Consider the following 19,305-nt stretch of genomic DNA (forward strand, 5'->3'; position numbering starts at 1 on the left):
TCCTCGAGTGCTTTCCCTTGGACACTTTCCCTTAGGTGCTCTCCTCCCTTGGGTACATTCCCTCAGATACTTTCCCTTGAGCACTTTCCCTTAGGTGTTTCCCCTTGGTTACTTCCCCTCAAGTACTTCCCTCAGTTTTTTTTCCCTTGGGCACTTTCCCTCAAGTGCTTCCCTTTGTTGGGTACTTCCTACGAGTGTCTTCCCTCGAGAAAACTCATCTATGTTGTTGGGGAACATTACATAGTTGAAGTAGTAATAAGGTTGTTATGGATTTTAATAATATATACAAGTAACTTAATCTAATAAGACAAATGAATAATTCTCTTTACTTTGAATGTCTTGGACTGAATCATTATATCTTTATCCATTTAGCTTAGGACATAAATATTAAATTTGGGTTAAAATAGGCTCAAACCTAGCAAGGAACATTACATTTATTAGTTGAATATTTTATTTTGATAAGGGGACTTATCTAGGAACAAATTTAAAATAAAATATTATCAAGTCTCTTTTACAAGCAAAAATGAAAATAATTAATTAATATTTTAAAAAGTTCTAGAAGGGTTTTGAAAGGACGACTATGCAAATTCATTCCACATTCTAGATTGTTTAAAGGTTGTGTTGTTTATTTGAACTTGAATGCGATTTTGACTAAGGTCAGAGCAAAGATTGATGCTGATATGTACTGTGAGCTTCAAAAGAAGTGTATTGGAAAAGAAGTTGTTGTTTAGTCAATTCAGAACTAGGATAGATTATCCTGAAGATTGTTTGGGGAAAACAGTCTAAGGCTATTTGAATAGTGGGTCCAATTGCCCTCCTTTCAACTCCTAATAGGGTTGGAATCTTCTAACAAGGATTCAAAATCTCCTAACAGGGACTCATATGTACTAATTGTATTTCATTGGCTCCTAACAGAGTCCATCCTTTCACAAGGAACTTTTATTTTAGTACATCATCTTGTGGGCATCATTCCCACTGGGGTTTCCCCTCTGATCAATGATTTCCTTAGTTAACATATATGGTGTTATTGTGCATGGTTATCTTTCTATGGTTGTTGCATCTATTGTTTACATGTTTCAGAATTAATAAAGATATTGAAAGTTGTTTTAAATGCCTAATTGATTCACCCCCCCGCCCAGTTATCTTGGTGGACTTTACTTTCTAACACATACATCATTTGATAGTATCATATGATACTTCAACATTGAACAAGATTCAAGATATTTCATATGTCAATTAAATAGTGCAAACTTTAAATTAAAACTTCATAGGCACAAATATTCATGTTTTAGACTCCACGTCCAAACTACATAATCAAAAACATAGTTCATGATTCAATGTTCATTAATTAGAATCATAAGGATTCTCAAGAAAACTTGGATCCTCCTCATCTCCAACTGCTGCAAGGTCCATATCATTTAAACCAAGAATGATGCACCATTTGTCATGGACCTATAATCACCATCATCTATCATCATAGTAAGATCATGAAATGTTGCATCCAAGTTTGCACTCTTAGGGAGTACATGCCAAATTTTGGCTGCCCCATCCATGTATTCATCATCCTTACGTGACAAAAGATGCAAGTTGGTATGAATGTAGACCAATTCCTCAGCTTTCTTTGATCCCAACTGGTTGCACTTCACTAAATGGAAATAGGAGTATGTACTCCAATTCCTTTGAGCAGCAGAAGAACTTGCAACTTGGTTTGTGCTGAAATTTTTAAACATCAAATGAATAAATTTTTAAACATACAAACGAAAAGAAAATGACAATATGATAGATGTTAAACACTATATTGTAGAATACAAGTTGTAATCTAAAAATAAATAACAAAACTTGTGAGAGGATTTTAATTGCAAGAGGTTGTAGATGCTTGTATGGCTGACCATACATGTACCACCATGTGATTGCTCCCATTTTATTTTTATCCTTAATTGCAAATGGAGTAAGCTTTGTTTTGGAAGCAAACTAGCCCAACTCTAGCCTCACCTTTTCATGCATGCCATCATCTGGGAGGATTCTTGCAAAAGCTTTGGAGCACCCTTTAGCCACCTCTTCATCAACATATGGTGCAATTCTATCTGGCATAGAAAGTACTGCCTCGCTATAATACCTTGGAGATATGCAAGGAGGTGCAATAGGGTAGTCATCTTCTCCCAATGATGAAGAATTATTGCTTCCACTTTACTGCATAAGGCTTGACATTCTGTAGGGTCACTCTAATGTGCTTGTATAGAATATTTTACCTTCTCAACCATGGTGTCCATGCCATCATACACATCTCCCAATCAAGGTGAATCTGTATCGACAAAGCAAAGCATGGTCATAATGGTCTTAGTGAAATCCAATACTTATTGCACATGAGCCCACCAACTATCATCCAAGACCAAAGCCCTAATCTTTTGGGCCCTTTCTGTATTTGAAACCTTCCACATACCCCATTGAGGAGAAATAACAATTTGGCTCAAAGCATCTTCAACCTTGAGAAGTCGTCTCATAGTAATAGACTATAGGATGAGATGCAAAATGGGTCTCAACAACCTAAGCAAGTTAACAACATGTCAATTGACAATAAAATTATAAATATTAACTGAATTACAAATCCATGAAATTTAATAATTACAAACAATTAATTTACCTATAGCAACTCCAATTTTGAGTATGTTCTAAATATGGATTGTCACATGCTGTGGTTAGTCACAAACATTTGTACGTCCTCTTCCTCTTGGTATATTTGCTTCACCCAATCTATTTGAGTGCCAATCTGTTGTATGATCAAGTTGAGGGAGTATATAGTGCATGGTGTCCAAAAAAATATGGTCATGTCGAGCCTCAGTCAAAGCACCAACTCACCTACAATTTTTGGCATTGTTTGTAACAACCTGGACCACATTCTCACTACCCACCATATCTGAGGTCTCAATGAGAATTTTAGAGATGGATTGAGAATCCTTCAGCTTCCCTTGATAAGCAATTGCCTTTAGAAACATTGTCCCTTTGGGGGACACTACGATCACATTAATTAATGGCCCGTTTCTTGTATCTTTCCAACCATTAGACACAATTGTCACACCCAAAGTTTTCCAAGCATTTCTAATGCGTTGAAGTGCTTTCTCTATAGAAATTCTCTCCTTTTGCAAGAGTGTGGTATGCACCTTTTCATACCCAGGACTTGTGTAATCATTGGGTGCTTCTTTGATGGCTGCTACCATTTCCTTCCAATATGATGATCTTATCAAGTTGAAAGGAAGATCATTAGCATAGAGGCAACATGCAGTGGCTTCATTAGCACAGTCTCTTGCCTCCGTTTTAAATGCAAAGTGCTATGGGCCTCTTTTTCGGGATGATGCTCTATTTTCTACTTCTTCCTCCTCTCTTAATATAGGTACTTGGATGAATGGATGTTTGGAAGATAGAATTGGTTCCATTTCAGCTGGTGGTTTCATTTTGTTCTTTGAGGAATGAGTTTGATAATAATTTTTTTTGATCTTCTAACCAAATGATCAAAAACTTCTTGTTCTTTTACAAACAAAGCTATTTGTGCATCAGACAACCCCTACCTGTGTGCACCTTTGCACATTCCAATACCTCTAGTTGAAGGGCCCATGAAATGAAGTTTTACCCGGGAATAAGACCTATTGAAAGGTTTTCCTTTGTTACTTTGACAATAATTACAACTCCAAATATAGGAGGCATCCTTTGAAACTTGTGATATTCTTGTTGTATGTCTCCATAGAGGACACCCTAAATCAATTTTGAAATTATCCCCCTCCTTTCCCTCCCACCAAACTCTAACCTTGCCCTCCCACTAAACTCTAACTATCGGTGGCGGCCATTCTTGCACAATACAATGTAGTTTCTTTCTATAATGAGAAATAAAATAAAATAAAATCAATAAAAAAACTATGAATATCAAGCATACAAATAAAAAACATTGATACAAAACCATTCAAATAGATACCTAAACTTGTTTCTATATTTCTTTTAATTTTTTGTTTCGAAAAAACCTTGAAAAAATTCTTCACAAACTTGAAATAATTCATCAAAATCTCTAAAAATTTCATTAAACCACTCAAGAATGGGATCAAATGCTTACCTCTTAGTGCTTTAATGGATCTGTAGAACCCAACTCTCACTCTACAATCGATCCTCTTCGAAAATAATCAATTTGCCTTCGAAATGCCAAAATGGAAGCCAAATGAGAAGAGTAAACCCAGCTGCAAACAAAATGACGATTGAATGGTTGAAAGGCCTCTATTAGGGTTTAGCAAAACAATATGTTAAAAAGTGCAAACATGCACATGTCTTAATTTTTTTAAAGTGAAATCATGTTTTTTAAATGTTTTCGTGGGCGTCATTTCTTGGTGTAGGTGCCCCCAGATGCCACCCATTGACATCCAGATGCGTTCAGATGCCTGAAACAGGCTTCAGTCCGATTCAGATGCCTATGGGTGGCATCCACAAAGCTTCCGTTTTGTATCGGAACCTCCTTCTGTATCCGCCTCCGTTTCTAGGGTAAACATGCAAGTATTGGTATCCTAGGGTTTTTTATGTACTTTGAATTATGCTTGCATCTTCTTACCTTTGTATTTGCTTCTGCACACATGCTAGCTGAACAATTTTGCACTCACTGTTAGGGTTGTATATGCTTCTCTACATAACATATGTAAACAAGTTCTTTTACGATTGCAAGAATGCACAAGAAAGCCTCATTCGAGGAAGCTGCCTTCTATTGATAATAACAAGAGTTCCGTATGATAGATGATGTCACACTTCTTAGTACCCTTTCCTGTTTACTGCATTGAATGCATATGCATTGTGCCTCCAAAATTTGGCAGGAAATGAAATTGTTTTGTCAGAAATTTATGAATATTAGATATATAGAACTCATAATTAATAATATGAACTTCTATATGTAGAGAAACTGGCACTTCGATATTTGGATTTCTCAAAAGTTGGTATTGCATCAGATTCTAAAAGCTGGGCAAAGCTAGATTGCTGATGGATAAAAATTTAAAATATTAATCATTCGGTAGAACTTTCTTATTTTACATTTATGAACTCTTCTACCAGTGGATATTTAAAAAAAAATTGATCCTGGTCTCAGTTTGATGAGGCTTGGCATAAAAGATTTATAATTTTATTTTATGGTTACAGTGTATGACTTGATAGCATCCAAGTTCTAATATGTTTTATTCTGGTCAAAACATCCAGTGGAGTGGATAAGCTGGTTAACAGGACAGAGGAAAAATGCTCCAACTGCACAGGTAATAAATCATGGCATGGTAGGATTTTATCTTCTTTTTCTTTTATTTTCCTAAGAAAAATAGAGCACAAAGCTGGATTACAGACAAGCATCCACACAGACCAACAAAACCAGAGTCCACCAAATAGGCCTTCTAACGATCAGACTGTCTCGGAAGCAATTGGCTTAAAATCCTTAAATATCTGTTTAAGGTTATTTTGTTAGTCACACTGAACACAGATCTTAAGGAAAGACCTATCTTGGCTGACCTTCATTTGCTAGGAGGCCTTTCTCAACCAAGAACCAACCATCTGAGAACTTTAAGACCAGATCCAATTATAGTCATCCAGGATGCCTAATCATCTTTAGGTCTCCTCCTAGATGTTGACTTCTTAAAAATGTTGCATTTAGGCTTTGACATATTCACATATAAGCATGAGTAATAACTTGTAACAAATCACCAATATGTTGTTGAGCTAGATATGATCCCTCGGCCTAGGTCTGAATTCTGGAATTGATTTACAAATTTCATCATTTGAAAAAGTTTAACTCTTCTTGATAGTTCTGGTTATTGTGTTTTCATATGCTTGATATGGTTTCTTCATGGTCTATTGAGTGACAAATTTTTTTACAAGGGAATATAATATGGCATATAGTGTATATGCCTTTTTGCTCTTTAACTTTTGACATTAAAAACACCCATGGTATTATCATGTGCAGATAGTTTTTCCCAATTGTCATACTTACCAAAATGTTGTCCATAGATAGGATCTTTTCTTTACAACTGGTATAACTATTATAGGGTTGTCACAAATTAGAGTCAGCCCCTATAGTCCTAGTGCTATTGCTGGGGGTAAAACATGGGTCTTCTGTGATAGACGTTTAAAGTTTTAGTTGGTAATGTTTACCAATTAACCCTTTTTTCAACTGATTTGTAAATATGTTTGCTAGTTCAAAAAGAAGATTCCCAAAAATTCCCTAAAGCCATTATTGTTTTAAAGGTTGAACTTCAGAATTAAGCATAACTTCAAATAAAATGAACTAAATTTAATGAAATTTAAAACATTTCTAAATTATGGCCAAACTTATATGATTAAGAATTTAAAACTGAAAATCAGTAACCGAGATTTCGGAACTCTAAAAGCATATAGGCTCCTTCAATTTTTTCCAGTTGGTCCCAATACTCAGAATGTGAAGACACCTGAGATTCATGTTGGGCAGGCTGGATGGATGATTGAGATCCACCAATTGGCCCATGTCGTTGTTCCTAACACGAATGAGGTCAGTAAAGGGATTTGTTCACATGTGTGGAGCTCATATGATATAGAAATTGAAGAAATCAATTAATGGTGGTTTGAAATGTTTTAAAATTTAAGTTTTGTATGCATAACTTGGTAGTCTTCTTGATGCAGTAGACAAACGCCATAGTAGGTTGTTCAGGAACAGTGACTTGTTGGCAAGCCAATAGTTTCTGAATAGGGAGTTTGGCAGTCAATACTGCTACATCTTATGGTAAATCAGTCACTATGAGGTCAATTCCTCAAAAATATAACTATCTAGTAGTGGATCTTCCGATTGATTAGGGAAGTCAAGAGGCAAGTTTCCCTCCTATATGTATAATATGGAAAAAGAAACGAAAAGAAAAGTGGCAACTACATGAGAGTGACAAGGAACTCCGGAGATGACATCAACTTCAAATGTCACTGGGAAGGAAAGATATAAGCTAGTTGAGATGACAATGTTGATGCCAAAAAGGACAAAAGAATTTGGACAAGGAGCATTTTCAAGAAAAATTTAAAAGTAGCAACAGATATCTTCAGGGATCTTTTAGGGAACTCATCTTCTGTTTTTTCTGCACTCTTGTTTAAGCTATTAATGACACATTCAGTTGCAATGCCTGTAATATTGGATGGATCTATGAAAATGCACTGCTTGTGATGTTATTATGCTCTCTTCCTATTCCCTTCTAGTATGAGCTCGTTTCACTTGTTTGCACTCATTTTCTTGGAATCTGTCATAATGGCTGCTACAATCAACACAGGGGGGGGGTATCCACTCTCATTGAAGGTTGATGCCATATTGGAATGGATGCAGTCATTAGCTATGGAGTGTTCGCTAGATGATGTGAAATTTAAATGACAACTGGCTCATGTCTTCTTCCCTTTTGATCTCAATTTGCCTTGCGATAAGCAGCGTGCGTGCAGCCAAAACAGTTGTTTGGGCAATTATATTTATACTATGACATCCATAGTTGAAAATATCAGAATTGGCAAAAACTTGGCTGACCCCAAAATCTTTAAAATATTGGAAGCAGCAAAACTTGGTGGAAAATTCAACACTTTTATCGAATATTTGAAAATATATAATTTCTCAAAATATTCTTAAAAATGCACCCATACACACCAAATTTGTAAAACATATAATGGTTTGCAATAAATACTTTAAATTTACTATACTTTATCAACTTTAAATTTAATGTAATTTAAATATTTTAAATTTAATTTCATTAGTTGTTTTTTCAAGTAGTCAACACACAAAATGGGACATTTTATACTCCAACACAAAATGATGGAGATGACTACAAGAGGGCAGTGTTATTATTCAGTAACATATATGAACAAAGTCAAACTACAGAGATGAGAGAAATGTTAAAAAAGTACTCAAAAAATCTGTTGCCATAGAAATTTCATATAATCAACCATATATAATGTAAACTAGATGAATCGTTGTTTCACAAATCCAAAACTACATACTAATTTTAAAGACCTTTTTAAGCTCATTCACAAGTCAAATCCCCTTCTTACAATATTCTGTGCTGACTATTAATCTATGTAGATGCACACAGATCTCTTCTCCTCCTCAACATAAATGTTAAAAAAGTACTCAAAAAAATCTGTTGCCATAGAAATTTCACATAATGAACCATATATTATGTAAACTAGACAAATGGTTGTTTCACAAATCCAAAACTACATGCTAATTCTAAAGACAACTTTAAGCCTCATTCACAAGTCAAATCCCCTTTTTACAATGCTCTGTGCTGACTATCAATCTATGTAGATGCACACAGATCTCTTCTCCTCCTCAACATTAGAATTAACCATTCATTCCATCCAGAGAGCCGAATGCAGAGAGCCGAGTGCAGAAAAAACTTTGAATGTAGTTGTCGTGGAATGCAGTCATCTTCGTCGGGAATACAGTCAACTATTTCCATGGCAATTTTTTTGTTCTTGCACTACTTTTTCTGCTTAAATTGTGACATGTTTATGCATAAAATCATTGCTGATTTTTGGTGTGATTTATTTGGCCAGCGTTGAGCTCCGTGGAATATCACGATACCGGTGATCTCTCACCATTTTTAAAACTATGATGACATCTACTACCGTGTCATCAAATATTCCTACATGCCAAATAAATTTTGTTTCATTTCTGTTTCTTCACCACTTGCAAACTTGGCCAGATGTTAGATTAGAAACTTTGGGCTTTGAGTTATTTCTTAGCATCATGGTGATCGGCAAAATGTTCACAATTTCATTGCAATGAAGGAACTTAGCAAAAAATTGTGAACAAATTACAGATAGTTCTGGGAAATTATTTTAGTATCATTCTTGACATTGTTTTAGATGTTGTTGACACAGGTAAGGCAAAGTGGAAAATGTCAAAAGTTAGAACTATATTGGTTGAACAACTGAATCAAGCATTTTTTTTTTTGCATGAATTGAATGGAATTAATTGATAATAGGAATTGAAGTTTGAAACAAGGAAGCCACTATTCTCCCACAGGAACACTATACTCAAAATAGCAACTTGCAAAAATGAGTGGAATATTGAGCATTGTAATAGTCACTAATGGATTTGATCTCCCAAGAGCACCTGCAAAACCGAGATCAACCTTCCCCACGAGAGCAACAGAGAGGATGACATGTTGGAATATCGTGCAATAACAAAATAATGATATTATCTCATTCTAAATGATATAATATGCATTAGCACTCCATCGTACCGACTGAGTTGATATGAGCGCATTTGAATCAGCTCACAAGGGAGAGGCAAGTGCTGATTATATGGTAGAATATGGGCATATAATTCCAAGAGGAATAATAACTCCCAATCACCCAAATTAGGTGGTAGTTTTACCTAGATGGAAAATGCGAAACATGTTATGCCAATCAAGGTAAAAAGACAAGAAAATGGTTACGGAGAGGGGGCTACTAAATCCAAAAGAGGGCGAGACATTCAATTACCTAAAGGTAGGTGCAAATGACACAAGTAATTGTAGGATTATGCGATGTGTTCTCCTCCTAGCCATTTTAATATAGCCTAAGAAAGATTAATATGTGTAGGAAAAATAAATATTTGCTAATATAAGGTAAAATAATAATCTACACCAACAAACACTCTATTCAAGTCAAGCCAATGATGTTTATCAAAATTTCCATACTCTTTTCAAGGGAATGAATCCATGAATGATCAGATGAGAAATTGCATAACAGCACCTGTCATTATCTCCAATACTAGCACCATGTACCTGTTCTCATTTCCTCTTAACCATACTTATACAATTGATTTATTGAAGAAGTGCAATTTATATAAGTTTATTTTTGTTTTTAGGTATGAGAATATACCTTTCAAATTATGTTCAATATTACTAACTGATATTAATTCAATATGTGGGCTTGACATCAAACATAAGGTTCTTGTACAATAATTGCATTGAGGGAAGTGCAATTTATATAAGTTTATTTTTTGTTCTAAGGGGTGTCAGTATATATATTATCCAAATGATGTTCAGCATTACTAACAGATTAATTAATCATGTAGGTCCAACATTAGTCTTAAGGTTTTGTGACAGGTCAGCGTAAGTTGATACTAGTAGATATGTGACATACATGACCAGGGGCAATATAAGATACACAATGAATCAAATTTGATGCTGTGGCCGCCCAATATCAACTGTATATTTTCTATTATTCTTCTTGAACTCTTTTTACCTATTCAAGCAGAAAAGATTTTGTATGTCTAACAATTTGGAGGTGATCAAGCACATAGCTCCTGTAAGAACATTCGCATATCGGTTTTGAGGACTGAAATGTTGTAAAAGATTTGAGGAATTGTAAACCTATCTAGCATAGAAATAATCATAGAGTTAGGCAATTGTTTGTTTCTCAAATCAACTGCTAGCAGTTCCTTTGTGTTTGCATTTGATTAAATTCAGCATATGCAATACTTTATTTTCTTCAATTCCTTGCTTGTATTATTGTACCAAACCAATCCACAAAAGAACTAAATCCTTATCTATTAACCATTTAGTAATGATAAAGCATAGTTCCAAGTTTTACCAAGAATTGCCTAGACTTGGCAAATCCTGAGACGGGCTACCTCAAATGAGTCTCAAAGACTTTCTCAAAGACTTTTCTGTTGATAATTTGTTAGATATGTTGAGTTTGGGTGAGTCTCAATGGGATAACTTTTGCTATGGCTAGGTTTGATGAAAACATAAAGAATGACAAACAAACATTTCAATCAAAAGTTTGTCTTATTTTTTGTCTCGTACACCCTAAAAGACTCTTCATTTCATTTTCAAGCCAATGGAGAAGGGGAAAAGAGAGTTTCAAGCAAAAACTAGATTGCATTGGAGGTAAACTGGCCTGAAGATTGAGAAAACATTGGTGATTCAAACACATTTGAGAAAGTTTGCAACTACTTCTGCTGCATTCAGAGGAGTCTACAAAGGATAGCAAGAGCTCACCATTAACTTTAAGCAATGTTCAAAAGATAATTTTGTATTTCGAAGGTTTTTAAAACTAAATTTTCATCTCTCCTTTATATTTTTTTTTCTATTTTGTTTTAGTGGACCAAATAACAAACCTTAGGTGTGTTTAATTTTTTGTTGAACAAACACTAAGTGTTTTAAAATGTTTTTTCTGTTATATTGTTGCAAACTTTAGCTTTTTATATCAGTTTAATAATAAATCATAAATTGATTTTTTTTCTATTTATATGTCATTGTGGAATCTTAATTAATTTTATAAATTGTCTTATTCACAATGTCCAAAACCCTAATTAGAAGGGACTCTTGTCAAAAATATCCTATTCATGGAGAAAAGAATGGAGATATAACTTGTTTTCATTGCAAAAGAATGGAGAGATAACTTGTTTTCATCGCAAAATAACTATGATTAGGGGAGGCATTTATGATTCAAAATACCATCTTGCACTATACCATGTCGAGAAACTAAATGATGACCATAAATGCTTAGTGATGTTATGTATGGAGTTCAAGGTCATTTAGAAACTTTGGGCATGGAACAAGTACTAAAAAAGAGGCAAAGAGAGGAGATAGTAGACATTGTTGGAATTGGAGAATCTTCTTCCTCTCTTTCATTTCATCCATTTTTGGGTGTTGGTGGTGGTAGTGGTAGCATTGAGCCTTGAGTTTGTGCACCAAGGTTAGATTCTCCTGGTTGGGGTCTAGGTTTTGTTTTGTGACCAACAAGTCCTGTCTTAGTGTGGCTTTGTCCTTGGTGTTTGTGCTTGCTCATTTGTTTTTCCTTGCTGCTGACTCATGCAAGATTCCTTGTCGTCACTTATAGCTATTTAGTGTTGTTGTCGCCTTGCTTACGTAAGTTGTTTGGTGTTTGTGTTTGGAGGGCTTCCTTGTTGTGTTGTTCAAAAGGAGCGTTACGGTAGGGAAAGAGAGATACGCATAACAATAACGAGAAAATGCCATCGGCCTTATTGTTGTTAATGGTGAGATCATAGTTAATGCTAACAGTCTTAATGTCGCAACAATGCAAGTGTCGAACCTAGAGTAAATTTGTTGTGAATAGACAGTAAATCCAAGCATTCGATAACAACAAACAATAGGCATCAAGTTTATCCTCACTAATACACAATTACTTGGCTATGGTGCTACGTGCCTAGTTTTCATTATTACAGTGACAAGGAGCCACTTAAGAACCAAAGCTTTAGAACAGGTTGCACGATGCTTCCACTTTCCTCTACTCTCTGTTAGCGCCTTCTGTGATTGGGTTCTTTGCAGTTTTGGATACTTTGTGGTTGACTCACTAATCCACCTTGATGTGGTTGGCTCTGCTTCATGCTATGGATCCTTTGACCATACCAGTCACTTAACAACGACTTATGGACAACATGGTCAAGTTAGAGGCCGAAAATTTGCAATTGAAGGACGTGGTCCTGTCTCTGTCCTTCACTGTGGCTGATTTGAAATTGTAGTTTGGGGGGTTTTCCTCTACTTTAGACAACTCCTCTGCCGAACTTAAGCTGCTGGTTGCTATTGGTAAAGAGAAAGTTCGTGAACTTTGTGACCAACAGGCCAAGCTTGTGCGCAAGCAATCCTCAACTTTTGAAACTGAAGAGAAATAAAAAATATTGGGCCTCTGTTTGCAACAACCTCGACTCTATTCCACTCTCGGACATTGAAAAGCTTGTCTAGGCCAAGTTGGCTGACGAGTGGGTTAGGTGGGCTTGTGAATTGAACCTGCTAGTTTGGGGCCTCCCTCTCTCCTCCTCTGAGCCTCTTACTGCTAGTTATTCTTTTCTCAGTGACCAACTGGGTCATACATAAATTGCACTGGATAGAGCTTGGGTGGGTCAATATGGTACTCTTTTTCTCAGGTGTCTCATACAAGATGACTGCTTGCAAGTTCTTAGGGAGAGGAGAAAGCTTTTTCCTCTTCCCTCTAATATTTATCTGGTCAAGGATCTCACTAGATCCCAAGTAAGGCATTCCCAAAGGCTTGTGGCATAGGCTAGGCACATCAGGAAGTGGGCCTTTATTAGGAATCTTGGAGCAATTATTCGAGTGGGATTCAAGGTTGGCCACTAAGGCCAAATGACGGTCTCGATGGAAGTTGGGCATAGCGGAACCCCAAAATGGTTCCCTCCATGCAAATTGATGGAATGGAGCAGGTTCCTTGCCGGTTCTTTTTTAGGATGCTCTTGGTTTTGTCGATATTTTCCTTGTCACAAAGACTCATGAGAGCCCTGCTCGTCCTCTTCTTGACGTTTTCGGTTATTGGTGGTTGTCAACTTTGAGGGATGTAGTTAGATGATTCGGTGGCTTCAAGGGTTTTCGGGGTGTTGCTTATTTAGTCATTGGCTGCTTTTTCAGTATGATTTCCATGGCCCATTTCGACAGTTCTACTAGAATCATGTGGATACACATTACTCGAAGGATATCACGGTTACACGTTAGGGACATCTACATTGCGGTGTGCTACTTCTCGCCGACTTCCTCATATTACATAGTGCGTAGCTCGTACAATGGGGACCTTTTCGAGGATCTGTAGGAGTGTATTACCAAATACTTAGCCATGGAGGACATCATTATTCTTGGGGATTTTAATGCATGAATTAGATACCTTTTGACCCATCTCCATGAACAGCTAAGTCAGATCCAGACACACTGGGTTTGCAATGCTTCTCGAAGGATAGTCATGGGCCCCTTACTAGATACGACTGTCACCTGTTATAGTTATGTGAGTCCTCAGACTTGGTGATCCTGAATGGGCTTTCCCGCTTTCCTAGTTTTGACCTTTTCACCTACTGGCCACACTGTGGCGGGTGACTATTGTTGATTATGTCCCTCCTTGTGCCTCTGTTGTCCCCCTCGTCAGTTGCTTTATTGTCTCTCGCCTTCCCCTGACTGATCATGCCCTCCTTAGCCTCACCCAGTTTGAGACTTGCTATGCCATTTGTGAACAAAGGGCTCAACTCCCTAGCTATGCTTGAGAGACAATGCTTTAAACATCACTTCCAGGACAACACAACCAAGATGTCCCTCCTAGACTCTTTGTTCAGATTGACTGTCCTCGATGGGTCCATTGTTTGGGGTCCTTTTGCTTGAGTCTAATTGGGCTTCCATTGAGCGGGTTCAAACCCTCCTTCGATGTATTATCAGATGTCACTAGTGCACTCCTCTCAGTGTCATCTTGATTGAGTTTAGGCTCGGGACCATCCTCAATATGGGTTGTTTCTGCATCGGTTACAGGGCTTTGAGGACTCTTTTGAGGGTTGATGCAAATACTCCTACCTAGCTTACTACTCCCTTGAGGCGATCGTGGGGTTTGATCCCGCTGGTAGGGCTCATTGTTGGTCCGCCTAAGCTTCTACTCTTTTGGGTTTAGTTGGGATCTCCATGGACCTTCTTCTTCCCTTCGAGTAGTTTTCCTTGGATGCCCTCACATCCTTCCCTCTCAACAAGAGTTGAATGAGTGTTACCCACCGATGTTTCTCTGAAAATCCTAGTCATTTTTGTGTCTCTAAAGACTTGCTTGAGTCATTGAACTCTCGAACTTAAACTTGTTTGTAGTTCAAAGTTCAAGTTCATTGTTAGAGAAAAGTGCTAAGCAAATTACTTCATTGCTTTCTTATTAGGTCACACTTGTCGTAGAGTCCTTGTCATTGAACTTGAACATCTAACTTAAAGGTTAAGGTTTAGAGTTCAAAATTTGTCATGTCAATCCCGATCTTTTGAGTTCGATGTTCTCTTGTCTCTTTTCTTTTGAAGTTGAACCTTTGAACCTCTATTCTCAAGTTCAAAGTTCATGATGTCAAGATGAGTCTTTTATGTTTAGTGCTCAAAATCCTTTGGTTCTTTCTGGAACATCTATGTAGCTATTGAACTTGAACTTATGAACCCTTCTTTTTAAGGTTCAAAGTTTAGTGTCCATCAAGATTGTGATGATCATTGGGTAAAGTCTAAGGAAGGTGAGAAGACCAGTATTTAATGATTTTTGAAAGTGGTGATTTGGAAGTAACGATGAATTTGAAGTGATGGTGTTTGCATGCCGAAGTGGCTCAAAATGCTGTCTGATCAGTGGTACTTTACATGGTGAAATTAGGCATGTTGAATGTATATAATCTTGTAGCTGATCTTTCCCTATTTTATAATCACACATGATTTTGTTGTGTAGTCATGACACTAGTATATTGAAGCGGTGGACAAAGGTGAGGTAACATAGTTTTTCTATGAGGAAATCGAGGGGAATTTAATTGGTCAGTCCTAAAGCTCTTTCCTACAAATTCCCTTGTTTCAGATATCTACATTTGTAAATAGGGATTTTGTTGTTTTACTTCTTATCTACCATGGATTACCGAGTAGATTCTATAGAACACAAAATGTCCTCGTACATACCCAAGATCCCTAAAGTAGATAGGACCCCTTGTCTAGTTAGCTCGCTTCTAGAGATAGGAGATACCACATTGATAAATGCAGATACTGAAGATATTGTGGGGAGAATTAGAAATGCAGAACCTAGTTCAATGATTGATAAGGTGTCCAGGAGTGGCTTAATTGAGGCCACAAGATTTCTTGAAGCAGCACCATTCCTTAGTTAGTATTAGAATGTATGAACAAATATGATGCAAAAGATAGGTTTATTTGTTCCTTTATGGGTGAATTATTGATCATGATAAATCGGGAGATTGTCATGGCAACCATGAGAATCCTTTCCATGGAAATGTATGAAGATTGGATTGTCAGTCTATCTTACAGTTAATTCTCTTTGAATAAAAGGACTATAACAGTGTCATTACTAGAAATTGGTTGTTGAAACTGGAGAAAGGAGGTTTTCACCTGCCTAGAACCTTGACCAGAGAACATTTGATTAAGATGTTAGAGACATAGTCTTTTTGTGGAATAGGGTTAAGGGGAAGCAACAAGCTTTCCTTAGAGAGGATTGGATGTACTTTTGTGTTTAAGTGATATGGGAGAAAACAGGTACATAGATTGGGCCGAGCCAACAGATTACGTGAGGAGCTAGTTCAGGTCATAAGCATGGTGGGATTCTTTATGACTTCTAACCTGTTTTACATTTTGGCCTTCTATAAAGAATGGGAGAGTCTTCCACACGAAACCTAGGTAGAAGATATGAAAATATATGAATATCACCCACACTAGCAATAGCGGAAAAATCTTGAAAACTTCAAATGGGTACTTGACATGTTCTTTGCATGCATGGTCTTTGTCTTGTAGGGGAAAGAGAATAAGAGATTTTCTAAAGAAGCTATGCAACTAATTATTGTATTCGGAAGCTACTTCTTTTAGATTCCAAAATTCACCTATCTTAGGGTAGGAAGATTCAACAAAGAACTGTTAAGGTTACCCAAGTATTGTGTGGATAAATATGTATTGATTGAAGTTTGCAAACAACTCACCTTTGCAGACAAAAGGTTCAAAGCCAAGAAAGTTTCAGGTGTTGTCTTCCCTATGGACCTAGGGCACTATCACTGCAAATTAGTACAACACAACTTGAACACGGGAACCGAGTTGAAAATGATGAATCTGAAGCCCTACCAAGTCAGGTTTAAGTTTGATAGTAAGGGCTTCATAGGAGCTAATTTCTATGTGGCCTCATAATTCATGCATGAACCCCAACTGGAAGATTTTTGGGCTGACTGTGCTAATGAATTCAAAGTATTAAAGCTTTGGTCCAGGTTCACTTTGAGGTAGATTATTACACTTAGCTACAAATGAACATTGAGTGTGTAGAAGAAGCAAAGGAGGAATGAGTGTTAGACCCCCAATACGTAGAGTGAGTTCATGGCCTCCTAATACTTCAAGTGGATTGGAGAAAGAAGGAATAAGACAATGTGCCATTCCGAACCTTCAATGTTATACAAAGAACACACAAGTGGCTGAGTGAAATAAACATTGGGAAATCAGATAGTACTGGAACAACTTCTCAGTAGAAGTTAATGTAATCAAGTTCAAAACCTCCCCTAGTTTGTATTGATGAAATTGTTAAATGTCCCCTTGCAGGTGAACTTGAACTAGAAATTGACCCCCTTGCAATGAAACAAGTCTTGGTTCAAATACAACCTAGTGCTCAGGTTACTCGCTCTAGGAGCTAGAAAAAAGAACAAGTAGTCTACCGACACAAAAATTGTAGTGGACCTGGATTCTGAGGAAGAATCCACAAGCCTATGGAGAACCCGGACATGGAAGGGTCAATTGGAGTAGCAACAAAAGGCAACAAATAGAAAGAATCAAACCTCGATTCCCTTGATGTACTAACATTGGAAATTGCATTGACTTCCAAATACCTCAGAATAAAGGTACTTCTAGCACACCAAAATGGCTCGAACTTTGGTCGACAAGATACGAAGCATTGTCTTTGCTCCAGTTTCAGTAGAGGATATGGTAAGTAAATGCCTAGTAAAAACTCCTAAAGGAAAGAAACCCAAGGCCAAAGTCATGTTGGAGATAGACGAAGACACAAGTCATTGGGTAGAAAACATAATCAAGTCCACACTAGATAAAGGGTATGATACAATCTCCTTACAGGATTTCAATGTCAAGAAAGCTGATCTCGATCGAGCCACAAGGATGGTTGACATGAAGCACTTTGAATCTACCAACAAGAGGATATTTTTGAGGATTTGGAAGGGCTGGAAAGATAAGAGGGAGATGAAGCAAAAAATGAGACAAATGGCACACGCCATACAACACCCTAGTCCTCTGCCTCTATTAGAACTCTCGACAACATTTGATGTGAAATCATTTGTGAACTAGAAGCTCCTAGACCAAATTCAGAGGGACAAAATTGTATCTAAGGCTTTCGGTGATTTGCTGGATTTTGTCACTTAGGAAGGAATTAAGTACATTAGTAGCCTTGGTGAAACTCACAATGATGCTCTTGAGGTTATCAAAGAGCTACAAGCAGAACTGGTCTCATGGGAGAAGGAAAAATCAGACTGGGGGGAAGGAGTGACATAGATGGAGGAGGTCCAAACTTACGATGGCATGAAGTTCCTAGCAGAAAAGCTCATGCTGGGGTTGGACGACAATATATTGTACATTTTCGAGGTGAATGTGCAATGGAGAAATGCGGTCATTGAAGAGTGGATGGAAGAGTTGTGTAAACTCTTAAAGAATTTGGATTGTATCGAAGACATCATGCGTAATACTATGAAATGCATTGATGTCCGACTGATGGGGAATGATGACAAGGCTGTTAAGACTACAAAAGAGATGATTGAACCATTTCGAGAGAAGATGCATATCACGAAAGAACCTAAGGTCATCTCTATGGGCAATTTCTCAAAAGTGGCAAGAGTGAAATCTATGTTGATAATATATTAGGACCACTGCACAAGTAGAAAATAGCGTAGATCTAAAAGGCTAAGGAAGTGTGGAGGCTTCGGATAATGCACATTGGATTGCCAGATCATTAGAGCTTGGCACATTTCACAATAACATGCCAGGAATGGAAAGCTGCACCTGGAGCTCACTTGTTCAAGGAAAACCTACTGATTCCTCTGCTCCAACTGCTAGTTGAATCGTTTCCCCTGAGGATTGTGATAGCCAATACGTCTTTTCTTTTGTTTTACTATTTTAATGCTTATAGTTTAAAAACTGTCCGGATGGTTGCTCCTATGGGAGTTAGTTTTAAAATTTGATTATGCCATGCTTGGTTATAAATATTTTGATTAATAACTTTGATAGGGTTGAGACTTTGTTTTGGGGGGAAATTTTGATTGCAGTTCATTATAAAGTTGTCTTATTTACTAGTGAATATTAATAGCAAATACTTACATCTGTTGGTTTCTGAATAAATTGTTGTTACTTTTAAATCTGTTGGTTTCTGAAAATGTGTATTTGGTTTTAGTGGGGACCAAATCATATTTGACATCAATCTGTGTTGTCTACTATTTATATTCATGGTGTATTTCATGTTATGGGATGTTATAGAAGCTGATCAAGTGTTAAATATATGGACATGTTAAGTCAGTAGGCTTAATTTTGTATAATTCATCTTACTTTCAGTATTCATATTCATGGTGATGATTGGATACTTATGCCTTTTAAATGCTTTCTGGTTAAAAGCGGTGTCATAATTTTTTCTTTCTTATTCAATAAATGTTGAATGCATTATCTTTTTAGAGGACTTGCACCTGTAATCGTAGAGAGTTCAGTCGTGAGTGATTGACTCAACTATTGGGAATAGATTTTTCTTGTTAAAGGGCTTAGAGTCAATAATCTATGAATAATTTCAAGGATAAATCTGTTAACCAACAATGAGCTTGTTAGG

General features: G+C 36.9%; 1 protein-coding gene across 3 annotated transcripts in view; it reads left to right on the forward strand.

Moving 5' to 3' along the window:
- Positions 1-19,305, forward strand: part of LOC149534845 (NADH:ubiquinone oxidoreductase, 17.2kDa subunit) — a 188,892-nt gene that overhangs the window by 27,102 nt on the left and 142,485 nt on the right. For 2 of the 3 annotated variants that reach the window (XM_089805579.1, XM_089805578.1), the window contains exon 3: positions 5,218-5,270. The exons of the other annotated variant lie outside the window; for it this stretch is intronic. In XM_089805579.1, the coding sequence (XP_089661705.1) occupies positions 5,218-5,270 (53 nt within the window). The remainder of the gene's footprint in view (positions 1-5,217; positions 5,271-19,305) is intronic. 3 annotated transcript variants of the gene reach the window in all.

The sequence above is a fragment of the Cupressus sempervirens genome, chromosome 10, assembly GCF_028749045.1.
Source record: "Cupressus sempervirens isolate cs-2001-9-10 chromosome 10, ASM2874904v1, whole genome shotgun sequence".
NCBI lineage: Eukaryota > Viridiplantae > Streptophyta > Pinopsida > Cupressales > Cupressaceae > Cupressus > Cupressus sempervirens.